This window comes from Myodes glareolus, chromosome 8, assembly GCF_982192425.1.
Source record: "Myodes glareolus chromosome 8, mMyoGla1.1, whole genome shotgun sequence".
Lineage (NCBI taxonomy): Eukaryota > Metazoa > Chordata > Mammalia > Rodentia > Cricetidae > Myodes > Myodes glareolus.
In genome coordinates, this window is record NC_142033.1 from 6,970,640 (window position 1) to 6,996,063 (window position 25,424).

Genomic DNA, 25,424 nt, shown 5'->3' on the forward strand with positions numbered 1-25,424 from the left:
AAGAGATCATGTTAATCTAAACCATCACTGTTGCTTTCGTATTGTATTTGGGTAGAGCCTTAGATGGCCTATGGTGTGTGCATGGTTCATCTTTTTACAGTAAGCCAATGAAGTTCCATGTGACTTTTGTCATTAAAAAGATTTAGGGCTAAAGGACATGGGCTAGAATGCTAGAGTAAGGACCTCTAAAAATCCTCTTTGCCATAAAAGCACTAGTATCATTTTCAGAATCAACCTTTTCACAATTATGGAAATTAACTTGAAGATGTAAGCATTTGGGAGAAATCTCAATAAAGGAGTATCTCCATGCTGTTTAGAGATGCTTGGAATATCATGATATTGTACCCATCATCGTAGCGACAACTAACAATGCACACGCCCCGTGACAACCAATAGTCTGGCAACTAAGGCAATAGAACTCTATCAGGAGGAAGCCCAAAGCTCTGTCCTGGAGAGCTTCCATCATTTGAAGTCTAGTTTTCCTCCTGAAGACTCCATTCAATGGCGACTTATGGGATCCAATTAGAAGCTTGCTTTACGTAAAAAGCTTTTTTCCCCAATTAGTTACAAAAAGCATCTCAAAACCATCCTTTCCATCTGACTCAATGAGTAACAGTTAAGACAGAGAACACTGTACCAATCCAGATAGTAAAGGACAGCCTGGGAATGAAACCGTGTTGCCAAGACTTTAGACAGCGACAGTCTCGCTTACTTTCAGGCTCTGGAAAGCAGGAAGAAGCCTGCAAGCTCTCACCTCTGGCTGACCTTGAAACACAAACAGAAGCTGTAGGCTGATTGAACTTGTGGCCTGCCTGCCCAGCTGAGTGTTGACTTGGCTCAGCAGGTGCACAGAACCTCTTGATGGACATGGAAGAATTTTATTGGCTCCAGGCACTTAAGCAAATCTCTACTCACTCACTGACAACTGAGTACACAATATACAGATGTCAAAAGCTCCATGTAATTAAAAGGATGGACTTAAAGAATTGTTATTAAGACAATGAACAATAACACAGAAGCATGGGAAGGAGAATCCCATACAAGGACCCAACATGCTAATAAACTTGCTCACTTCTCAAAAACAACAAAAAGAAACAGTCAGAGAACAAAGTATAACTGATTCACTGAAAGAAAAAAAAAGCTGACTCTGAGGAAGTCCCAACACTGTAGTTACCAGAAATGCTTTAAGTCAGCTAACTGGGCTCCTGGGGAGCAGCAGCCAAATGTAAGACATAGCTGCCCTTTCCCTTAAAGCAACACTCCACCCACTTAAATTCAGTCTAAATAGGAAACATGTCACTCTCATCCATGTTCTGCATACTGTTTCTATGATGATTCAAAATTCAAAATTTATTATTTCCAGTGTGGCAGGGTAGCCGCTAAACCTATGTTTATGGCTCATAAACATTATATACATTTCTTGTTAAAAGTCAGATTCCAATGTAATGGTCACTGGGTGGGAGGTGAGACACTGTATGTTTATGTAGATTTCAAACGACAGCAAGAAAGTCTAGAAACAGTACTGTCATCTGGAAACTTCACCACTTCAGGACCTGCCTGGACACAGCTGCATCTGAATTTGCATTTTACACTGCTCTAGATGATTCCTCAGTGTCAGAGAGACGCTGCAATAGGTGGGAACACTCCAAGCATCACACACACACACACACACACACACAAAGTCCAGAAGACAGAATACAGCACTTTTTTCAGATTGAGGGAATTGAGGTCAGGAAAGATTAACATCTTTGCTTGAGGTCACAGATGAATAACGACCAAGGTGAAGCTTAATACCCAGTCTTTTGGTTCCAAATTCTGCATCTGTTGTAATACACGTACATGCTAAGATTTAAAATGGAGTGATGATAACTAAATCTAGGCCGATTTTAACAAGGAAGCTAAAGGCAAGTTTTACTGAATCCCCAGCAATTATAACAGCGTTGCAGGCGGAAAAGCAAGACAATGAAAACACTTTGTGGGTCCATTCAGCTTCTCTTTCCCAGAAATCTCTGCATCTTTAGTCACATTTTCAACACTGTGAGTCTAATACAAAAATTTCAAAGAAATGTAAATGGTCTGGGCTGGGGAGACAGCTCAGCAGAGAGGTCTGTTCCCAGCGCCCACGTGTGGTGGTTCATAACCGCCTGTAACTGCAGCTCCAGGGTAGGTGACAGCCTCTTCTAGCCTCTGCAGGAACCTGCATGAGCTGTGTGTGCATACATGAAGACATAATGACATGCATACGTGTGGATAAAAATAGAACAGGGATGTTTAAAGTGGTCCTCAACTCTCTCATCACCGAAAGCAAGAGTGTGACTTCTTGTTTGTGTGACAGGCAGAGCTGTGAGGATTGACAGCTTCCATTACAAATGGCTTTGCCTAATACTGGGGGAAAATGAACCCTTTCTTCCATCCCTGGGATAATAGCATTTGAAGCTTCGCTGCTTTTTATGATAATTATGGATTCTGGGAGACATTTAATTAACCGGACAACAAATTTCCCGTGTTTTCAAGATGAGCTTGCAAGCATCCAAGATAAAGTGTGCCCGTCACAAGGCAGAGTGAGTGTCAAGGCCCCACAGAGCCAGAATATTCTTTCTTGTGTGTCAGGATGTTCTCTGCTACCTAGTCTCGGGGATGAGCAATGGTAATAGTCTCCCGCAAGGGGACTTTCAATTCTGTCACTGGCGATGATGATGTGTGCCTGTTCCCGCATGAACTAGCTCTGCTTCCTTTCTTCCGTGCCTGGCTGTCGTTTTCTTCCTTAGCATGCTAGTGCAGAGAATCCAGTCCCACTAACGAGGTCTAAGCAGCTGTAATCACCAGCCTCTTATGCAGAGTCCAAGCTAACTCTGGAATCACACTGAGCTGCCCAATCCAGCAATTCCCCCGTGGCTCATATCATTCTGTGCAGGTTAAATTAAAAAGCCATATCCAGGCAGTTTGCTTTATAAGCATTGGCTAAGAATTTAATTTTCCTATAAAGATACATAGGCAGTATTTTATACATTATAACTTCAAATTATATGTTTGTACCAGATACCAATATAGCTGTCATTTTCTACGTCCGAAGATATCCAACGAGTCATGGCAAGTGTACATAACCCTGGAAAAACTACCTAATTATAATATGGTTAATTTCCCCTGTGCCCTTCTGCTGTCAGCCTTTCCCCACACTCCTGCTCATGGTCATCACTATTGTGATTTCTCTGGCTACAGTTTTACTTTTGCTAGAAGTTAATGTACGAATGCAATAGCACAGCTGTTCCCCTTTCATTTCTGCTGCTGTGTTAAAACACCCCAACAAATAACAACTTAGGGGAGAAGGGGACTTTTCTAAGTTCACAATTCTAGGACACAGTCCATCATAGCAGGGAAATCAAGCAGGAGGCACAAAAGTCACATCACGTCTGCAGTCAAGAGCAGAGAGATGAGGCACGCATGTGCAGTGTTCTGCCGGCTTTCTCTGGGCCCCGTGCAAGGGAACGATGCCCGCATTAAGGCTGGATCTTTCCCATCAATCATGGTAACTGAGAGAGTTCCCCGTGGATGTATGTACACAGGACTGTCTGATCTATATGGTCTTTTGTTGAGATTCCTTTCTCAGTGACCTCTAGGACGCCCAGTAGAGCAGCTCCCACAGCAGCCTTTAGTGTCCAGGCATCTGAACTTTAATTTGTTGTTCGTAGTATTTCTGTCTATAGGTACAACTTTACACATGACTGCCTTTTCTCTTATTCTAATTTTTATTAAATATGTTCTTTGGCCTTTTCATGTATGTATGTAATCCATTCTGGTTGTTCCTATCAGTACCTTTTCTAATCCCCCTCCCACCATGGTCAATGTCTCCTCTGCCCACAAGACTTTCACACTCATCTCTTTCTATTTTGTTACATGGTATTATGTCTGTTTTACCTGCGTGGCCAGACAGAAAGCATCCTTATGTCTATTAAATTCTTTAGATGTAATTAAGTTTTTTGGATTATCTTATGCCCAAACTATGATGCTAACTTGCATTTCCCTCAATATCAGGAAAGTGTAGCTAAGTGAGCAAAGCTGATAGGTACAAACTTGATGGTTTTGTCTGTCACAGCAAAATGTAGAATAAAAACCTTAGGACTCGCAAGAAAGGAAGAGCGTCATACTTTCTTTGAGACTAAATAAACTCTGAGTGAAACTAAAACTGATTATCCTCTCTTCTAAGTTGCATATTAAACTCAGAGACATTCAATTGAGTCATTTTTAGAAAGCAATAATAATAGTACTCACAGGTTAAGAAAAGAAAAATCATCCATTCTTTAAAGTTGATAGAACTAACTAGAGGTAGAGTATTAATGGAAACAGTGTGAAAAGTTTTGTAATTGGAATAGTAATAATTCCTTTAGGCATCAACCAACAAGTAAACAGCATTGTCATATAAAAAGTCAAATTTGTTTATCATTTAAAATCATTGAATCTCTTCCAACTAAAAAATATTTATTAACTAAAAGTAACCTGACCATTGCACTGGATGGCAAAGTGAGCACTTTTCCCAGCTCTGTCTCCGAATTTTCGGTGATCAGCTAATCTGTACATGTTCATTTGTAACAGGGTGCTATTGTGGAATTATTTTACAACTTTAGGTTGAGTAATATGAAGAAAACTCTCTTCTCAAAAGAAAATACTTTACATTTAAAGAATAATCAGAGTAAAGCAATGGAGAAACTGTGGTCTCACTTATTTTCTTAGTTCGTTGAATAAGACTAGGTTCACACCAACCAAGGCTTGGTCCCTTCCTGGTGAGTGCACAAGGCCATCATTCACTTACCCTCCATTATGGTCAGAGGGTCTTCAACCTTTGGGCGCAGGATGTTCGGGCCAAAGACCGTTGCCAAGTTCTGTGCGCTCATCTTGTTAATTCCCGAATAGGACTGCACTTCATCCAGGAACCTGGTGGTGGTAGGATTACAATGGAAACAGTGAGATTCAATGTCTTAGTGGAATCAAATGGATCACTGGGAAATGTATGAACTGAAATATGTTCAGGAATGACTATGGAAACAAAACTATATGGAGGATCAAACACTCCTTGCAATGCACAGAGATTACAAATGCTGAGACATCAGGGTTTGGAACTTTATCGAAGAACTTCGGCTTGGTGCAGTTTTGTCTGCACTGTTAAGTAAGTGTGTTTGGATGTTATTATGGATTTTGAGTGTCAATTACACACATTCCTCCCTTCTGTTGTGGTTTACGTAAATGTCCCTCAAGGGTTCATGTGTTAAAGGCTTTTTGACAGTGTTTGGAAATGGGGGAACCATCAAAGATGGGGTCTAGAGGGAGGTTCCAATCATCAAGGAGGTGTCCTTGAGGAAATTATGAAGAACTAACTAATAGTTAGTTAGTTAGGAAGAGAGAGAGAGAGAGAGAGAGAGAGAGAGAGAGAGAGAGAGAGAGAGAGAGAATCTCAAGACAAAAGGTAGTAAAGCTTCAATCCTTGTCCCCTGGGCAGCTGTACGTGGAGCTGACTTTAAAGACATCTGTGGGGAAACGCTAAAGCTTCTGGGCATTGTGCTAACTGAAGAGAACACAGCGATTTAAAATGTAACAAAGACAGCACATGGCACCCATAAAGGATACGTGAAGATTTAAAACAGCCCTGGTCACTAAACAGATGGCCTTTTGTCCTATGTTCCTTCCTAGCTCTCTTGCCTTACCATGGGATCTAAGTGATGGGACGAATCACAAATGAACTGAACCTCTGGTACTCTGAAACCACAACATATCAACCATTGATTCTTGAATGTTGATTCGCTTAGGTATTTTGTTTCAGTAATAAAAACACACGACTAGCCTGTGTCTAAGGTCTTGGATATTACTAACAATACACACATTCAGTGAGAGACCATGATTCAGAAGATCATCTAATAAAATCCCTGGTTCCACAGAAGAGGAACCACTATTGTCACGGGGAATTTGTGAGCTCCAGTTAAGATCTATTAAAATGTAAGTGCAAATATTTTTTGGAACTAAAATGTTGATTTTATTGATGAAAAACTACAAATACATAGATCTCAATTTACTGTGCGTTAAAGTATAAAGAGCACCAAATAGTCCATCCTCGGGCAGTTTTAGTAGGAAAACCATTCTGTTTCTAGCACCCACATTGTGAGGCTCACAGCTATTCCAGACCCAGCCACCTTCTGGCTTCGGGTATCACCAGGTACACACTTAGTACATACATAGATGATGGTCACACACACATATAAAAATTTAAAAAATAAAGTTTAAAAAAATCTGCCTAAGTATTTCAGGAGAAGTATTTTTATTGTGTAGAGACTTGCAGTAGATTCAAACAAAACTATTTTCTCATTTTACTTGAGGAGGAGGCAAACTTCTCTTGCCTAACACAGTTACCTGAATGAAAGCTGGTGAATGAAAGCATTCTGTGTCTGTAAATATGTGTTGGTTAAAACAGTTCTTGTTTTTGGAAGGTTCGATGCTGAAGGTCCTACCTGTGTCTAAAGACAGCAATAGTTACAAAGAGATCTGATGGAGGTCTGGGAACTCCAACCTACCTACATTGCCTGTGAAGGTCACAGTGCTGAGTACCCTGAATCTCATGGTAACTATGTGAAGTATCTGTTTTTATTTCCTCTTTTTACTTGGAAAATGTAGGGAAATTGTACAAAGAGATAGAAGAAAATAGTCCATGACAGACTGCATTCCCAAGCCGGCTTCTTCATCCTACGGCCCACAGATTGCTCTTTGGAGCACGAGACACAAATGACTTTGATGAAAGCTCATATCAATATGGCTTCAATGTGTGGCAGTAAGAGCTTTTTTAAAATCATCAAATTATAAAATCAAACAAATTTTAGTGCTCAGGAACTCTTGGCAATATCTCTGTCAAATTTATTAACTTGCTGTGAGACTAACACAGATTCTCATGTTGCTTTATTCATTGCAACAAGTAAATTACTGCCAAATTAACTATAATGCTGTCTGGTTTAGCTCTGTGTTTAGGAAAGTTCTTACCTGCAGATATACTTCAGGAGGTTGTAGTTAACCACTGGCAAACTCTTCACTTGCTTCATTAATTCCTTAATACCCTGAGCACAAACGAGAAGAGAACGAATGTCATCTTTCCATGTGTTAGTCCTGAGATTCAAGCAGATAGGAAATAGCCAGACAGGCTTTGTGGCTGTTGTGATTAATTTTTTAAAATATAGTCAGTAAATGATTCCGCCATGAAAATGTTCCACTGTCACAATGAACCGTTTAGAAATATTTCCAAAGACGCACAAATGTTTTAAATACCCCTATAAATAAAGTCACATATCATGTGATGACGTGTCAGTCAAAGACAGTGTTATAAAATAAACTATCATTCAGAGATGCCATGCAGTTTCTGCGCAATAAGCCAACCGGTTGCCTAGAGCCACCTCCCCCAGAGCAGGTGTGCAGCAGGGGGTCACCATTGCGGAAGCAGTTTGAAAGTGAGGCTCTTTTAAACATAAACCATTCTCTGTGGTGGGCTTGTAAACAGAAGACAGCTGTATTTGCAATAAAGTTATCTGCAAAAAATAAACAGTAGTGGCTGCCATTCACAGTCAGATATGCCCAGAATCTAGCGCCTCTCTGCACGGAAAGCTTCTAGGGCATGTCTACATTATATAGTTGGGGCTAGGGCATTGGGAAGACTGATTCAAGGGATTTTCATAAAGGATGAATTTCTATGGTTTTGATGACTGTAGAGTGTCCTCTTAACATACAAACGCCACAGAGAGATCAATTGATAATGGGATCTGATTTATTCTTTCTTTACATGGTGAGGTGGTATGTATTTTAGGTTTCACAAGACAGATGGCCTCTGTTTCAACTACCTAAGTATTCTCTTTTGGTACAAAAGAAGCTCCAGATAATGCTATGCAACACACAAAACAGGAGCGTTTATGTAAAGAGGCAACAATTCCGGCTGTGAATGCCAAGACAGCCACTAGTGGAAAGAACACGTTTTCCAAATGTTGAGACCATTGAATGTTATGGGCAGAAGAGAAAAGTCCCCCCCCCCCTTCCTCACACCATAGACAAGAATGGACTCCTCAAGGATTGCAGCTCTCAGTGTGAGAACTGAAGCAAGAGCCTCCAAAGAGCAGGTGTTAAATCCTTATGATCGTCCATTAAACACAAGCTGCTTGGCCAGGAAACAAAAGAAAGAGCAATAATAATAGGTAAATCCGATTTCATTGAAATTGTTAAAAAAAAACTTCTGATAAAAGTTTTGATAAAATACAGCATCTGGAAGATGAAGAGATAACACATGGATGGGAGAAGTGTTTCCAAATCATATATGAATATTTGTATCTAAACTGTATTTCCAGTTCAACAACAACAAAAACAAATATGGTTGCTTTCCATACCTGAAGATTCAATCAAGGATAGATTAAAAATATTACTTCTGTACTGAATGTGGGCAAACGTTTCCTAAATAGCCCCCAAATTATTATTATTAGAACCCCTGTATTGGTACTACATATACATATCTTTTATATATGTATATGTATGCTTTATACATATCTAGGACTGACTTCAAATATACAGGAATCTGTGCATCGGCTATACAAATAATATACACTTTCATATAAAAGACACAAACATCACAGGCCTAGGCATCCTCAGGGAATCCTGGAACCAAGCCCTTTAGGGATTAGATCAAAAATGCATTACTCATCCCCAGGGATCTACCGCTTGTCATGCGGGAGGGTCCACGCTAACTAAATGTCAGCTCCTGATGGCAGAGAGGTGAAGAAGCTGAGAGTGGCGCTATTTGCTGGTAAGATTTGAAAATCTCATGGCCTCTTTAGGCAAAGTTTGAGTAGTCATAAAATCTTGGGTACATAAGTAAGACACGGGTAAAATGTGTCAGTGCACACTTGGTGGGTACACGTGCATTTGTGGAGACAGTATTCAATAACTAAATATCGAAAGTAAAATAAGTGTTCCTCACTGATGAATGGATGAAAAGAGAATATAATTTGGAATTATAAGAAATGAAATACTGATGTGGGGCACAGCATAAATGAATTCAGGAGGAGAAGGAAGCAGTGAATCACAAGACAGACAAGACACTGAACAGTGAGCTGAAATGTCTGGAAGAGGTAAGTCTATAAGGGAAGGAAATAGACCTGCAGTTACAAGGACATGGAAGAGAAATGGGGAATTAGGACTGAGGACTGTTCAGGGATAATAAAAATGTTGCGTATCCTAATATTAGATATTGGTGATGCTTGAACAGCTTGGCGAATATACTAAAAGATATTGAAACACATACTTTCAATGGTTGATTTATAGTGAGCAAATAATATCACACACACACAAAAACGGTTTTTAACAAAACAAATAGAGCCACCAGTTGGCACACAGGACATTTCTATGCCATTTTGGGGGAAGATAGCACTAACAACAGAGCACTAAGAAACAGGTGTCAGCCCTCTCCTGGACCAGAAGGCCCAAGGCGGCACTGCCATCGGCCACTAGGGGATCATAAGGGCGGTGATCGCACCTACCCATCTGTATTCTCTTCTTAATCAAAAAGGGTCAAACATGGGTGTTTGGCTGCACATGCCGATCTCGAAGTGATGTCACACATAGCACAAGGTAAAACAATTCAAGGATAGGAGTGGGGGTGGGGTGGAGGAGGAAACTCTCAAACTGAAGACAAAAGTGTCACCAACATCCCAAACACACGTTTATGCGGAAGCAACTTCGACTTACTGCTTCCTCCTCCTTGCTGAGCAGTGTGGCACATGACAAAAAGTCTTCGTACTTTGCATAAGGAATGACGGGTTCGGGAAGTTCTCGGAGGTACAGTTTCAGCAGGGATGCCACAGTGTGGACGTCCGTGTTGCTGCAGAGACAGAAGTTTGGAGACATTCTTTGGCATGGATTCACATGATTTTATTTATTGTTTTTTTTGTCAAATGTATATGTAAGAAAATTGTGTCAACGTTTGCCATTGAATCAAACTGATCCAGTTTTCAGAGGGCATGGGTTTCCATAACGGCCAGTAGAGGTCACCACAGGTGGCAGGAGAGGGACACTGAAGGCTGGCTTGAAAACATTTAAAAGGTCAATTATTCCTTTTTAGCATGTAGCTAACAATAAATAAAAGCACCAGCTTTGGAAAATAGTAAGAATAGATCAGCTCTTAAGTGAAATAAGACACGATTTACAAAGCCTCCATCAAGTCTGTGTAAGTGTGAATGCATACATTATTTCTGGCTTCTCACTTCATCTCCAAAAGGTTGAACTTATTTTTGGGAAGACACAGATATGTGGTTTCTGATATCTGAAACTTAGCATGCAGTAACCGCTTAAGCCCTGCTTATTTTGAACAGGACTGATTTTGCATAATTCCTTGTCTAGTATTATAAAATACTTATGGGTTCTTATAGCCCCTAGAAGCACAGTGCTAGGAATATTTAATATTATCTTTACATTTTCACAATTTACCTTTGGTTAAATACCCAGAGTGTCAGGATAATCTGCAAGAACATTAATTTACATTTTTGTTGTTCGTATCTGCCATTTCTTGTGAGTTCATGAAGACAGTTGGCAGTGAAGACAAGTGCTGTGGATGGTCTTTCTGTACACTATGAATATGTGTTGCTCTCATTGGTTGGTAAAAAAAAGTTGCTTTGACCTATGGCAAGGCAGGATAAAGCCAGGCAAGAAATCCAAGCAGAGATACAGGAGAAGAACAGCGGAGTCTGGGAGACATTATGCATCTGCTCAAGGAACAACATGTCAGCAGACTGATAACACCACAGCCACATGGCAATATTTAGATAAATAGAATTGGGTTAATTTAATGTTAAAAGCTAGCAAGTTAAAAGTTAGCTATCGGTCAAACATTTACAATAAATATTAAATCTTTGAGCGATTATTCAGGAACTGGTAGGCAGGAAAGAAGCCTTCTATTACAAATGGGATACCAATGTGAGACCCTTGAATTTCCATAGGTCCTGAGAAAGTTATCAAAAGGGGGTTTTGGAAGACATAAATGGAGCCAAAACCAGCTTCCTAGTTGTGTCTCTCGTGTGGGCAGGGTACAGAGGCCCAGGGGCACGTGGACTTGAGCACAGCGTGGTGGGTCCCTGCCACAGAACCTGGAGCCGTCTCCAAGGCCCACAGTGTACTGCATGGCAGATCAGCTTTTGCTCATACAGACAAAAAGGGCTAAAAGGTACGCAGTGAAAGAGGTCTAGATGGAAAAACCCCTATACAGGGCACAACGCATTCTACAAAGTGTGTAGGCTTAAGAAAGAAAGGAAATGGGTATAGGCGGGTATAGAAATAGTTTAAAAGAAGAACAAAATCTTTAAAGAGACAGTAAAATAATATGAAAGGAAAAAGCCATGTAAAGCTGGAAAACACACAGGGACTCTTGAGTCTATATTTCATTGTGCTGATTTTGAATTTTTTTGATAGCTGATGGGCAAGAGACAGCTCCTGGGAGACACGGGACTGAGATGGAGTCTGATAAAGTGGACCAACCTGAAGAGTTTTAAATGACTTAACTTTAAAACAGAAGTTAACAATGTACTTATAAAGCAGAACTTGCAAGACACATTGTTTTGGAGAAGGAGTTCTGCTTTCGTTTCCACAGAAGATGAGAAGCTATGAATTTCTTCCAGGCTAATGTGGTTTTCTTGTGCAAGACCTTCTGAAAGGTCTCTGATGGGAATAATGGCCCAGGTGATCCAACATCCACAACAGCTTCAAGGTTGCTGGCTGAGAAGAACCAGCCTCACAAAATACCCCAGTCAGGACTTGACCTTAATTCTAAATTTTCTCAGGGCTCCTCAAATATTGCCAGTACCCAACAAACAGCAGGAAGCAGTTTGGAGAACATGACATCCACGTTCCCAAGAGTTGGGGGGTATGAATGATCTTCAGTTATTTAGTAGGTTATGGATATTTGCTATATTTATGGGATTATAGAAATATAGGATAAAAAGACACCTAGTGATCTCAGATGTTTTCATTGGCATGGATTTTGGTATAATAATTTTGCTACCCTGTATATATGTTTTTACTATTATTGAGGATTTTTGTATATTGATACAAATTTAAGGTTATTGCCTGTAAACGGCACATCTCTTTCTACTTTTGCTTTAGGCATTACCTACACAGCTCATACCTTTACAGCTTGCTTAATTTTGCAATATGAAGTTTTAGTACTTAAAAGCTATCCAAGATAATAAGGAAATACAGGCTAATAGTCACCCATATCTATCAAACTTTTAGTCATGTTAGTTAGGCTTAAGATAACACAGAGGTATATTTAAGATAGATAGGTAATCTTCATACACTTGTTTAAATAACTTAGATTTTCCTCGACATGAGATGTGTCTGCTCCTGGCAGTACAAATTATTTCAAGAGGATGATCTCATCCTGAATTTACTGCCTACTCCATATTGTGATATGTCCAAGACTTCAGGGCTTAAGGGAAAGGCATTATTCTAGTCTGCTCACCACATGCAGTCCAGAAGGCACAGCAGATACCCGAATCAGAGTGGCTAAGATAACACACACACACACACACACACACACACACACACACACACACACGCACACACACGCACACACGGTGGTCAGGAGGCTGGGGAAAGACTACTTCTTCACTCCTACGGAGAGTGCAGCGGGTGCAGCCACTATGGAAATTGCCTGCAGCATCTTCACGAGTCCAGAGACAGATCTGCCATATGACCCAGCTAGACCACTCTTGGGCATGAACTCAAAGGACTCTACATCCCACCGTAGAGACAGCTACTCAACCCATGTCCACGGTTGCTCTACTCACAATAGCCAGGAAATGGAAACGGCCTAGATGGTTAGCTGATAAATGAATGAGAAAATTGTGGTATATTTTCACAACTGAATATTTTTCAGCTGTTAAGAAGTATGAAATTTTGTAATGCTCAACTAAATGCATGGAGCAGGAAACAGTAATTTTAAATACAGTTTTTCAACTTTCTGTAAGTAGCGTCATTGAGAATGTTTGGACAGTAGGTGGCGCAAGTGCAAAGTAAGATTCAGGAGGCAGCCGGAAAAGTCTAGCAGGCTGCAAGGTGGTTCCCCCAACAGGTTGTGTAGGGCCGGAGCCATGAATGTCCCAGAGTAAAAAGATTTGAGCTATGCCTGAAAGCTAGCGGGTGAAACACAGTTGTAACGGTATGGGATTCCTTCTCTGAGTGAGATTACAATGAACTGTCTAGCTTTACAATACATAAGCAGCACTCTAATTATACAGAAAGGATTAAGACAAAAATGACCAAGAATACTTTTCCTTCATTCAGTTGGTAATAGGTTGTTAAAGTTTTTTAGCTTAAAGCCTAAATCTTAAACTGTGCGGCTGTCTTGTGACCTTATTAGATCTCAGACACTTTGTAGAACCAGAGGGTTCTGCGTTTTCCTGGCGTCCTTGGCTTGGACATCCCCCTCTGCCTCCGAGTAGAAGAAAACAGTCAGTTGTGGAGAGGTTCCAGCAGGATTTGCTCTGATTTATCTCATGGGGCCCTCAGTGACTCTGGCCACTCCTACCAGGTTACAGCAGCAGAAAGTCTGGGACTTCTCTGAACTCTCTCCATACATACTTACAAAAACAAAACAAAACAAACAAAACCTCTCTCAATGGAAATCTACTGCTTTTCCCAATGATCATTTTCTTTCACATGTAAAACCAACTAAATACCAATCTTGTTTGTCCATGTGCAGCATACCCAGATATCTATCTCAGCATTCCCCAAGCGAAGTGAGACGACTTGCCGCAGGAAAATCTATGAACCACAGAGAATAAAACCCCTGACTGGCAACAGTGACAACCTGTACACATGCAGCCTTCACGGCAGGCCATTGGGGAGGTCCTGTGACAACCTGACTCCTGAGGGCTTGAACAGGACACTGCACAGACAGAGGTCTCCCTGGTTAACCACTCAGAGCTGAGTTCCCTCAGAGACAGCATCAAACCCCTGACCATGTGTCATAGCACAGGCCCGAGTTCCTCTGGTAAAACTCACGCAGAAATGAAGATCAGCTGTCATATCCACTATACCCACAAACGGCAGGCAAGAAAGCAGACAGAGATGGTGCAGGCCCCGGTGAAGGAGTGATAAGGGCTGGAGAAGCTACGTGACGGACTCCTGGACTGACTGGCATATGTGTCTCATTCCCATATGTCCTACGTGGGCCTCACGCCTCAATCTGATCTCACTGCGTGAAGTACTTACTGGAGCGTTCCCTGAGGCTTTCTGTGCCTGAACTAATGACATATTCTTGTGGGTCATCATCCGTTCATCCCAGGGTCATTGGCTCTCTGGGTGGTTCCTGAATGTGTGGTGCACACTACCTCTTGCTGCTAGGAAGGGCAGAAGCCAGTCACATGGGTCCCTTTGTTCTCCGTGGGCTTCTATCCCCAACTGGACAACACCAAGGCTTTTTCTTCACGATGCCTCCTTGTGTCCTGCTTCATAATATTCTCTGTTCACTCTGCCTGATGTGGCAGGCATGTAATTTCCAGAATACTCCCTAGACTGCGTGGAAATTCTTTGTGTTGTATATATTCCATGCACAATATGGAACGCTTAGTCATTTGAACAGAGATATAGGATCCTAAAGGGATCCCTTCTTGCTCAGCCTCTATCTCCAGTATTTCATTCCTAACACACACACACACACACACACACACACACACACACACACACTATTGCACATGTGTGCACACACACACACACTATTGCACATGTGTGCACACACACACTCATATACTCAAGTGTCAGCATAATTACAAGTCAAATCCTACACAGACAAAACCTTGTAAGGTTTAAGCCTCAAAATTAGACAAGGGAATTGTTCAGTCCTGATACTGTATGCAGAATGCAATATAATCAACCCCTTGGTGTAACCCAACACAGTGAGCTTCCAGTGCAGTCACAGTTGGCATTAGAGGTACCATGAACATATCAGCAGGAAGCACAACAGAAGGACCTATGGCTCCCTTGAAATTAAGAAACAATACTGTTGTACCCATCAGATGTCGGGCAGGGACATGAGCGAAACTGAAGACACCCAGCAGCAACGTTAGCAGCAGGTGGCTCTCAGCTGCCCTGCTGTGGTGGAGCTCTGCTCCTGACACAGTTGATCAAGATGCAGAGAAGTTCAGCCTAGGACCACACCAAACTTCTGTTTGCAAAAGCTTGTCTCTTTTAAAATGTATTTTTTAATTACCTGTCAAAAGTGGGCAGTGGAACCTGAATCTAGTTAGTCTTTCAGTGCACGTCTCCACAGGTGCCACCACTGAATTCTCCACAGAAATGACAAGACACTTTCACCCCCGGCAAAGTCCTGGACTAGGCAGAGTCACAGCTTGCTCTGATTTAATTCTCGTGATTTAACGCCTGTGAGGCAGAGAACAACACCACAGCCTGAACTATCAGGTGCGCTACCCTCTCCCCCAAAGCCATCCGTGGAATGATTTGACCTCTAGCAGGAAGGCATGTGGAGGTGAGACTCTGGAAAGGTCCTTAGGGGAAGTGACAGAGTCATGAGGAGGTGTCTCTCGTCTGCCAGGATAACTGGTCTTAAGAGACACTCGGGAGGGATGTCTCTTCCTCCCCTCAGGGATGTGTTGAGGAAGATCTGCATGATGGCATAGAAGGTTCCAGCTGCAGTCTAGGGAGCTGGCTATCCCTTGAGGTCAGCTATGCTGTATGACTGATCATGGACTTCAACTCCCCGAACTGTGAAAAATAAATTTTATTGTTCAAGCTATTATTTGTTCATGCAGAGCTAATAGCTGTAATGTTTTCTTCCTATGTCTACAATTACATATGTAATATGTAGCATAGATACATATAAAATTACATATGTAATATGTAGCATAGATACATATAAAATTACATATGTAATAAATATGTAGCATAGATTTCTTCCTTGCAATGATAGTCACATGAAGAACTGATAATCTCATGCACAATTACTTCAGACTCAAAAACACAACACACACAGACACACACTCTAACACACACAAACTCACACATACCAGCTCTTTCATACAAACTCATGCACACTCTTGCGCACATATACAAACAGAAATCTTTAAAGAAAAAAGTGTTCAAATTACTGATGTTTGTTATACTGATGTTTGTTATGCTTTGAGGGAGAGGGTAGCGCACCTGATAATTCAGGCCGTGATGTTGTTCTCTGCCTCACAGGCGTTAAATCACGAGAATTAAATCAGAGCAAGCTGTGACTCTGCCTAGTCCAGGACTTTTTTGGACAAAAGTAAAAAAAAGCACATTATGATAATAAAAGAAACTAGATATAAGAGAAGATTGAGGTATAGTAAGGAAACTTCCAAAAGAGAGAAACCACATAGAGACAGGAATTTAATTAGCTATCGCTCTGGGAAGGAACCAGGGTGGAGCAGGAGAAAACAGGAAATGGGCACGGGAGATCTTGTTATAATAATAGAATATCCTGATATATGATGAGGTAAATTTATTAAACTCATTTAGTTTTATCTTTAAAATAAGTTTAACTTCATGACATAGCCAACTGAATACATTTACTTTAGAAACAGGATACCATGGTACAAACTTTCATGCAAAAAATTAAAATCGAAGTTATGAAACATTAAACACATGTTTTAGAGCACAAAACCCAGTGGGTGCTTTATCTCTCTTTGTAGGAACCGCCACCATAACATTAAAAAAGAAACAAATTCTCCTGATTTAAAACACTGAAGGGAGTCATGGTAACCGCTAGTCTCTGCCTTGTGTAGACATGCTTTCTTATCACATGACCAGTCTTGTGTAGACCTGAGTATATGATGCTTTCTTATCACATGACCAGCCAACTACCATTATCCACATAGTGGTCCCGCCAGCGGTGGTCCCAGCTAGTTTACCATAATGGTAGCAATAAATGCCTGCTACCAGCCAAGGATTCACACTCATTACAGTTTGGTGCTCTGGGTTTCCTTGAAGGTGGGGATGCAAGTACTTTGTCCCCGACTATCCTCCACTGCTGTGTTGGTTTGAATAAAGAAACAGAGCAATTCTGTGAGGCTTACTTTTATTTTACATGGGGAAACTAGATGCTTTGTGAAGCCAGTAGGCAATCCGGAGCTTTAGCATTGTGGGCAGTGGCCATAGGCTTCAGAGCCTGGCTACCTGTAGCCAAAGCCTGAACTCTTCTCTCCTAGGCCACGCTCTTATGAGTAGGCGAACGTGCACAGTTAAGTACACCAAAGACTAAAGAACACCTTTGGTCATTTATTAATTTATAGCCCTGCTGGACATTAGCAGAGCAGCCCAATTCTTCAAAACTGAACCCAAAGGAAAGCGAAGGCCTTGCTCCCGCCATAGGCAGCAGGGTCACTAAGTACACAGCGACGAGAGCACAGAACAAAGAAGCAGGTCTGATGTGTAGTGACAGCCTGAGCCACGTTCAACCTTTGTAAGTATCCATTCGCGTGTTTCCCACAGAGGACAGTTCTCCTAAAAGTCTACTCGTTTTTCAGACCTTGTTATGCTAAGAGGGATTCACGGAGCCCTTGTGTGATGGGAACAACGTTCAAGCTGCAGGGTGACCTGATCGCTTCCCCAGGGTGTGGGCTCTTCCAAGCAATGCCACCTGTCAGGGGAAAGGTCACTGACATCAGCTTGCCTAGAAGGGCAATAGTGTTTGTTGTTCTCTCGCCTCTTGAGTCCTCTCAGTCCTTCCCCATCTCCATATTTCTCAACTGAACAGATATGCATAGGGTTAAGTCTTTGGAGCAGCTAGAGCCAGGGGCTGGTTTGGTGACAGATTCTGTTGTCAGAGCACCAGCTTCACAGCCCTGAGAGTGGCACTGTGTTACAGTGAAAAACAAAAACCAACCAAAAAAGGTGTAAAAATACCCACTCAAAAAGCTTGAATAAAATCCATACCGTTCAAAGAAAAATAACATCATCCTCAGTAGATGTGTTTTATGGATGTAGTATTGGTGGGGCTGGTCTGGCTCAGTGGTTAGAAACACTTGCTACTCTAACTTTTCTTCTATAGGACCTATACTTGACTCCCAGCGCCCATATTGGGCAGCAAACGACTGTTTGGAAATCCATCTCCAGGGTTCCGATGCCCTTTTCTGGCTTCCCCAGGTATCTGCATACACATGACAGACATACATGCATATACATAATTCAAAATTTAAAAAAGAATAAATCCTAATATCATCATGGTATGCAAATTGCAAATGTTAAGAAATTCCCAGAGTCGATGCTAAAAAAATCTTTCCACACCCTTGTACCTATCCACGGCCTGAGAGATGGGAATGCTAAGAGTTATCAAAGTTAAGCAGGTAGACGTAGAGGGCCAGTCTGTCTGGACTCAGAGAGTTGGCACTATTCAGCACTGAGACAGGCAGTCAGTCTCCCATCTACACAGCCGTGGCTTGCCTTAGGCCAGCTACCAGGGAGTTCTTTCCTCTTCAACCCTTCGGATGTGTGACTCCAGCACGTTTCCTTAGCCATAGGCCCTATGGGTACAGCTGTCTACTCCCATCCAAGCCCCATCCTTAGATGTCTGAGTCACACTAACATGCAAAAGCTTCCTAACTGTGGGTTTTGCATGAACCGCAGTGTTTGAATCCCTTTCATGCTGTCCCCAAATCCAGGCCCTTCAGAGGATGAGTAATTCTGTGTTTTTCACATCTGCGTTGCACTTCATGCAATAACTAATATTTCACGTTTCACCCAGGCAGAAACAGCATACAGTTCCTGACAATGTTATTTCCCCAGCTTCTTCTAGACTAACCGAGACACTTTGCTAGTGCTGCTGGTGACCGAAGACATTCCCCGCACACGTGCACACTGCCGCAGCCTGGCTTCCAGCTACCACCTACCAGGTTACAGTTCTAGGACTACACAGCTGAAAAGCAAACCACCTGAAGATGCATTTAAAGCACAGACCACTAGGCACCTCCTAATGTTTAGATTAGAAGAGTGGATCTAAATATTTACCTGCAAATTATTCTCATGCAAACTTACATCTGGGAGCTATGCTCCCATCTGCAGTGCTCTCTGTTTTGAAGATGGCATGCTATAACTCAGGTCAATAAAACCAAGAGCTCTCTATTGCTTCCCAGAGGATTCAGCGATGTTCTTCTAACTTTCAGAATTTAAAACAAACAAACAAACAAACAAAAACTCTGCTGAGGTATAGTCTGTTTTTTTTTTATTATTTAACAATTATTTTTGAGAACTAATGGGAGACGAGAAGGAAGGGTGAAGGAATCACAAAGACAGTATGTGGGTAGATGGCTGGAGTACCCAGGACACTCGCTGCTTTGCGGGCCCCCTGGACAGAGTGGATGATGTCCTCAGCTGCAAACAACCTTTGCCCTGTCTGGAGCAGTGTTGTGAATCCACAGCTTTGTCACCGCTGAGCAGCTAATGGTAGGGCGGTGACACCGGCCCTGCCAAACTCTTGACCCCACCTCGAGGCCCTTCCAAAATGCACCCTGACAGCTGACACCATCTGGAGAGCTTTGCAAGCAACAAAAGATTTTCTAATTGGATTTTACACCTCCCTTATTCTCCTTGCTTTTAAGTGGTAGGGGAGTTTAATACAAAATGTGATGCCCTGGTTTGTTTTCATTCCTAAGGAGCAAGATAACAACAAGAATGCTTGGAAACTATGACAGCTATGTGTTTGTTTGTTGTTTTGAACTGCTGAGAGAGACTCACCAAATACAGACTTTTTTCAGGTCAGGGAGAAGAGCTTTTCTCACAGAACTTCACTCTTTCAAAGAGGCTGGAGTGGTGCATCCCCCATGGCAGGACCGCAAAGCCACATGTTTTACCTTCAAGGATCACGTGCCATGTTGCAGAGCAAAGTTTCAAAGAATCCACGACTCCAATACCATGTAAATCTAAATCCTGACAAACCCTATCTATAAATCTAGATATCACCTGAAATTGTATGCTATAGGTACCAGGAGGACACTGGGCTTACTGAACTTTGAAATATATGTCTCTCCTTTATTCCCCTATATTGTGAATCTTATACAAAAGTATAACTTTAATAATATTTAATAATATTTAAATTAAAATTTTATGACATTTCATGGTGTCAAATTTTTTAATGTTTTAACTGTCATTAGGAAAGATACTATAAAAATCAAAAGTGAGGACTTCATAGAAGATGGTTACTGATTAGAGATTACTGGTAAAGAAGAACTTTCCAGAGCCTCTTTCCAGTTTTTAGCAAATACACCCTGACTGGTCAAGATGAAAACTAAATTCTATTGACTGTTAAAAGCAGCCATGATTAGAACACACAGGAAAAGATGGTTATTCATTTAGCTTTTTAATATTAATTTTAATTTAATATCCTACACTAACAGTGAATCTCGGTTGACTGAATCTGAGAGCAACAGAAGCCCCCACTGCTTGCTCTCCTGCGAAGAATTTTCTCAGTCAGATTGTTTGAAGCCAGAAGAGCCACACCAGAATCTGAGAGACTTCTGATGGAAGTCCAGATAAAGCGAGACAGATGAAGAAAACTTTGATTTTTGCCTGCTTGCCTTCAGTCTTGCAGGGAGGACCATCTACTCTGTGGCTGTAGCCTTTCTTCACTGATCTTAGAAGCAACTTTGGATTCCCATGCAGATTGGAATCCTTCAAGCATTCAGTGCCAGACTGAACTGCTGAGTCATCCAGCCACAAGGACTGAACGACTTCAAGATTCTCAGTTTCTCCAGTGTGACCAAGCCACTGCTGAACAACCCAGACCTCATCCTGTATGCCAGTCTAGTAAATCCCTTTCATATGTATTCCTTATATTAGTTCTGTTCCTTTAGTGAACCATGACTAATACATGAGTTTCTGTGGCTTTCATTACCTTCCTTTATTTGTTGAATTATGAGATAGGTTTTCAAACACAAGACTGTATATAAGCCACACCCCCTTCCCCTATTACCTCTATGGGGAAAAACTCATCTAGATTAACTTCAAATAATACACATTCCCAGACAATTCTCATCAGCTCTTAATGCAGTCTGTTAAGACTCCTGTATGTAAAATACCAAACCTAACTGGTTAACTCAATGTATAGATGGAACAGAATACTCTACATGTTGGAGTAGCAGTGTTGTGTTCCGGAAAATAACCCTGGCCCCCTTCTGTCTTAGTTAGGACTTCTACTGCTGTGAAGAGACACCATGGCCACAGAAACTCTTATAAAGGAAAACATTTGATTGACGCTAGCTTATAGTTGTCCTCATGATGGGACATGGAAGTGTGTAGGCAGACACGGTGCTGTAGCTGTAACTGAGAATTCTACATCTTGTGCAGGCAACAGGAAGTGGTCTGAGACACTGGGCATAGCTTGAGTGTAAACAAAACCTCAAAATCCACCCCTGCAGTGACACACTTCCTCCAGCAAAGCCATACCCATGCCAAACAAACAAATAAACAACCCCACACACCTCCTAATAGTGTCACTCCCTATGAACTTATGGTGGCAAATTCCATTCAAACAACTGGCCACACCATCCTTTTGGCACTTGTGGATTTTTGTCCCCCTAACAAAGCAGCTCACAATCATGTTTGGCCACAGACATGCTGCTGCTGCTACTTCCTGTTCAGCTCACTGATCTAGGAATTCCTCTCTCCTCTTTCTAAACTCAGTTCCACCCATAACTTTCCACATAAAGGAATCATCCCACTCTCATCACTGGGTCAAAGTATTTACTGTGCATTGATCATCTACAGATGAGGACTCCAGAAGAGGGTGGACCTTACCTGCTGTTTCAACCAAGAACAGGTTGGAGACAGAGGCCCTCCAAAGTTACTTGGTAATGGATGAATGTTTCATATTGTCTTCCAAGATAACTGTAGATAATTGATCCTATCTCTACATTTCCATTCCACAGCTTCTATTAAAAGATTAATTCATTTTTTTCTATTCTTTTAATCTGAGTATATAGGACTTGATTTGCTTTTGCCTAATAATATTCAGGGGCTACTACTTTGTCAAGTTGTAAGCTGTGTCCTTGTGGTTTCCATAAGCCTTAAACTGCCATGGAAAGAATCCCAGTACTCAATAAAGTGTGAAACCCCCAAGGATACATATAAGACTTCAAAGAGCAGACATGCCACTCAACCAGCCATCTTAGGCATTTGACTTTATTTATTAAAGTTCTTATTGATGGGGAAACATTGTTAGCCAATTGTCTTTAAGAGACCGATCCCAGTTAAGGTGTGACTTTCTGGAGTTCAAGAGAAAACTGGGGCATGGACTAGCTGTTCTCCCCCCCCCCCCTTCTCTCTCATTCCTGTGGGGCACAGCTGAGCTTGGACTTCTTGTTCCTGTATTGTGACTTTTTCCCCTTATGATAAATAAAAATATAATTGTTTTATCCTTTAGCTAGCCTGGTTATCTCCTGAATGGAGTTAATGTCTACAGTTGGCACCCAACATGGGGCTATAGTGCCCTGCAGCTCTGACCATCCGTGGTCAGGCTCCACATTATTCATTTTGGGTATAGAATTCATGGCCCTGAGTAGCCGCTACTGGTTGACTTCTGGGTCTGTGGTGGATGGACAGACATGGGAGGCCAAGGCGGAAAAGGTTGAGGAGCTTATGCCCAGGGCCACCACTGCCACCGTGGTCAACATGCCCTCTGTCCTGAGCAGGAGGTGCCTGCCTTCCTCCACTGACTGTCTCGTGTGGCTGCCGAACAGTCAGAAACCTGCAGGGAGCACACAATCTGTGATTTACACTAAATAACTGTTTTGAATTTAAGCACATCCTTCAGTATTTGACGTTAAATTCAGGTCCAAACCAGCCATGTGACTACAAGTGCAGAGTGATACCTACTGGCAGTTAATGGTTATTGTTCCTACTCCAGCTAACTCAACCACAGGCAAGATTTAAAATCAAAAATATAAATTACAAATTTATAATTGAAAAGGAAAAAATGATGGACAACTTAACAATCCAGTAATTCACTAGTTTTTTTACTTATACTATGAATGATGTTATGTAAGTTTTATATGATTTCCCTCCTATATTTTATATTTGATTCTGGGGATTAGTTTTGTCCTCCATATTTTCTCCTTAAAAACATGGTTTGATAATAGGGCCAAGAATGAGACACTTTTAAAAATAACACAGTCTTTACAGATTGACATTGATCAATTAAAAGGAAAATTCAACACTCTAGAGAAGGATACAAACAATTTGGGTAACAAAACCCAGTCAAATGAGGTACTTTTAGAAATGGTACAGTCTTTACAGACTGATAGTAATCTATTAAAAGGAAAATTCAACACTCTGGAGAAGGATACAAACAATTTGACAAACAAAACCCAGGCAATGACAGAGAGTGCTGAGACATTATCTGAGAGATTTTGTACTGTTGAATGTATTTAATCTGGCTCTGTCAAAGGGTTATGATAGATTGGCTGATAGGAATGTCTCTCCAGGAAGGTAATATGCATGCTATAAAAATTATGTCCAAGGATGAGACATTATCTCTACTGGACAGATTTCACACCTTGGAATCCTCAATGAGGGCATTAGAACAGAACACTGGATAGGAGATCCAGACTTGACAAAAGGCAGTGCATCTTCTCATAACATTCTGGCCAGAACTCCAAATAAGAACTTAAAAAAAAAAAACCCTATCGACTATTTGGAAGTTGTTTGCAACTATACTAGACAGTAATCTTGAAACTTAACCATCACTTTACTTTTTCAGGATCCCATAATGAGAACATCACCCCCATGACAACTGGAAGCAATTCTAGAGGACGATGTCCCCTCTCCCAAAAAAGTTTGTCCTCAGGGTTGGGACCACCATTTAGGGGTTGTTGATTATTACTTGTATCAGGTAGAGGGTTGGGGTGGAAACTATGTGGGTTCAAAATAAGGAGGTGATCATAACAGTGAGTAATAGAGTGAATATTTGTGAGATATTATTTATGGATAATTTACATTGGTATAGTTCTTGTATATTGATACAAGTTCAAATTACATTTGCTATTTCTGTTTACAACATTTGTACACCTATGCAAAGTTATTCTGTCACATTGTATATATGCATACTTCTACCTCTGTTTACAACATTTTGTATATTGAAACAACTTTTAAGATATATTTTCATATTGCATTATATATTATTCTTACCTCTGATCAAGATGTGTATACACTGTTTACATTTTGAGGTTATTGTCCTCCTTTGCTGCACATTTGTTTACAGATTATTTATTATTCTGACATGAAGTTTTAGTCTTTAAGTTATACAGGTATTAAATATTATAGGTCAATAGTTGTTCATGTTTGTTATACATATAGTCAGATTAATTAGGTTCTTTAGATACATAGAGATTCTATTCTACCTAGATAGGTAATCTTCAACCACTTCAAGGATCTGTAGACTATGGCATTTAAATAACTTAAGGTTCTGTTGACATGAGACACAATTGCTCCTGACAGCACCAATCTATTCCTGAGAGAATGTTGAGCACCAAAGACACTTCACTTGGAGCTTGTTTTCTTGGTAAAACTGGCCTTTGGGCAAGGAATTGCCAATGCATCGACCACTGAAAAAAAGGTATGATACAAAAGCAAGATACAAAAAAAAAAAAAAGACTCAAATTTTGCTAAGACAGGGTGAGATGGTTCTGAAAAATGCCCTGCCTCTGAAAATGGTCTGTCAGTTGTACTAGGCCTTAGGAAAGTTGGTTGCTTCAACATTGCAAATGAGACTTTGGGTGATTGCTCAGGTAGCCAATTGCCTCCAAAATATACTGCTTGCTTTGGAAGCTGCTTGATTGCACATCCTGCCTACTCAAGTGATATTATTTCCCTTCTCAGGCCTATGATGGCGTTGAAGATTAGATAGTCATAGTTATCTTCCTCTTGTGATTTAGCTGAGAATTTTTGGAATAAAATGTTTATAAAAACATTTGTCTTGTGTTCCTTGTTTAATATTGTTTATGTTGGTTGTAATAGTATACTTGATATCTGTTCCTCTTATATATAGTTGTATTGGGTTTGAATTGATTGCTCTTGTATAGACAAAAAGGGGAGATGATGGGGTAACCGTGTTAGCCAATTGTCTTTAAGAGGTGGATCCTAGTTACGGTATGGCTTTCTGGAGTCTGAGAGAAAACTGGGGCATGGACCAGGTGCTACCATCTCTTTGTGTGATTCCTGCAGGGCACAGCTGAGCTTGGACTTCTCATTCCTATTTTGTGAGTCTTCACCTTATAATAAATAAAAATATAATTGCTTTATTTTTTGGCTAGCCTGGTTATTTCTCAAATCGAGCTAATTTCTACATCTCATGGATACCACAGTTACACTGTATTGCAACCAGTATCATGGCA

General features: G+C 41.0%; 1 protein-coding gene across 6 annotated transcripts in view; it reads right to left on the minus strand.

Annotated features, from left to right (window-relative positions):
• Positions 1 to 25,424, minus strand: part of Arhgap24 (Rho GTPase activating protein 24) — a 416,575-nt gene that overhangs the window by 7,178 nt on the left and 383,973 nt on the right. For all 6 annotated transcript variants that reach the window (XM_048427100.3, XM_048427139.3, XM_085691578.2 and 3 more), the window contains 3 exons: positions 9,757 to 9,889; positions 7,018 to 7,091; positions 4,808 to 4,929 (listed from right to left, as the gene is read on the minus strand). In XM_048427100.3, coding sequence (XP_048283057.2) covers positions 4,808 to 4,929; positions 7,018 to 7,091; positions 9,757 to 9,889 — 329 coding nt within the window. The remainder of the gene's footprint in view (positions 1 to 4,807; positions 4,930 to 7,017; positions 7,092 to 9,756; positions 9,890 to 25,424) is intronic.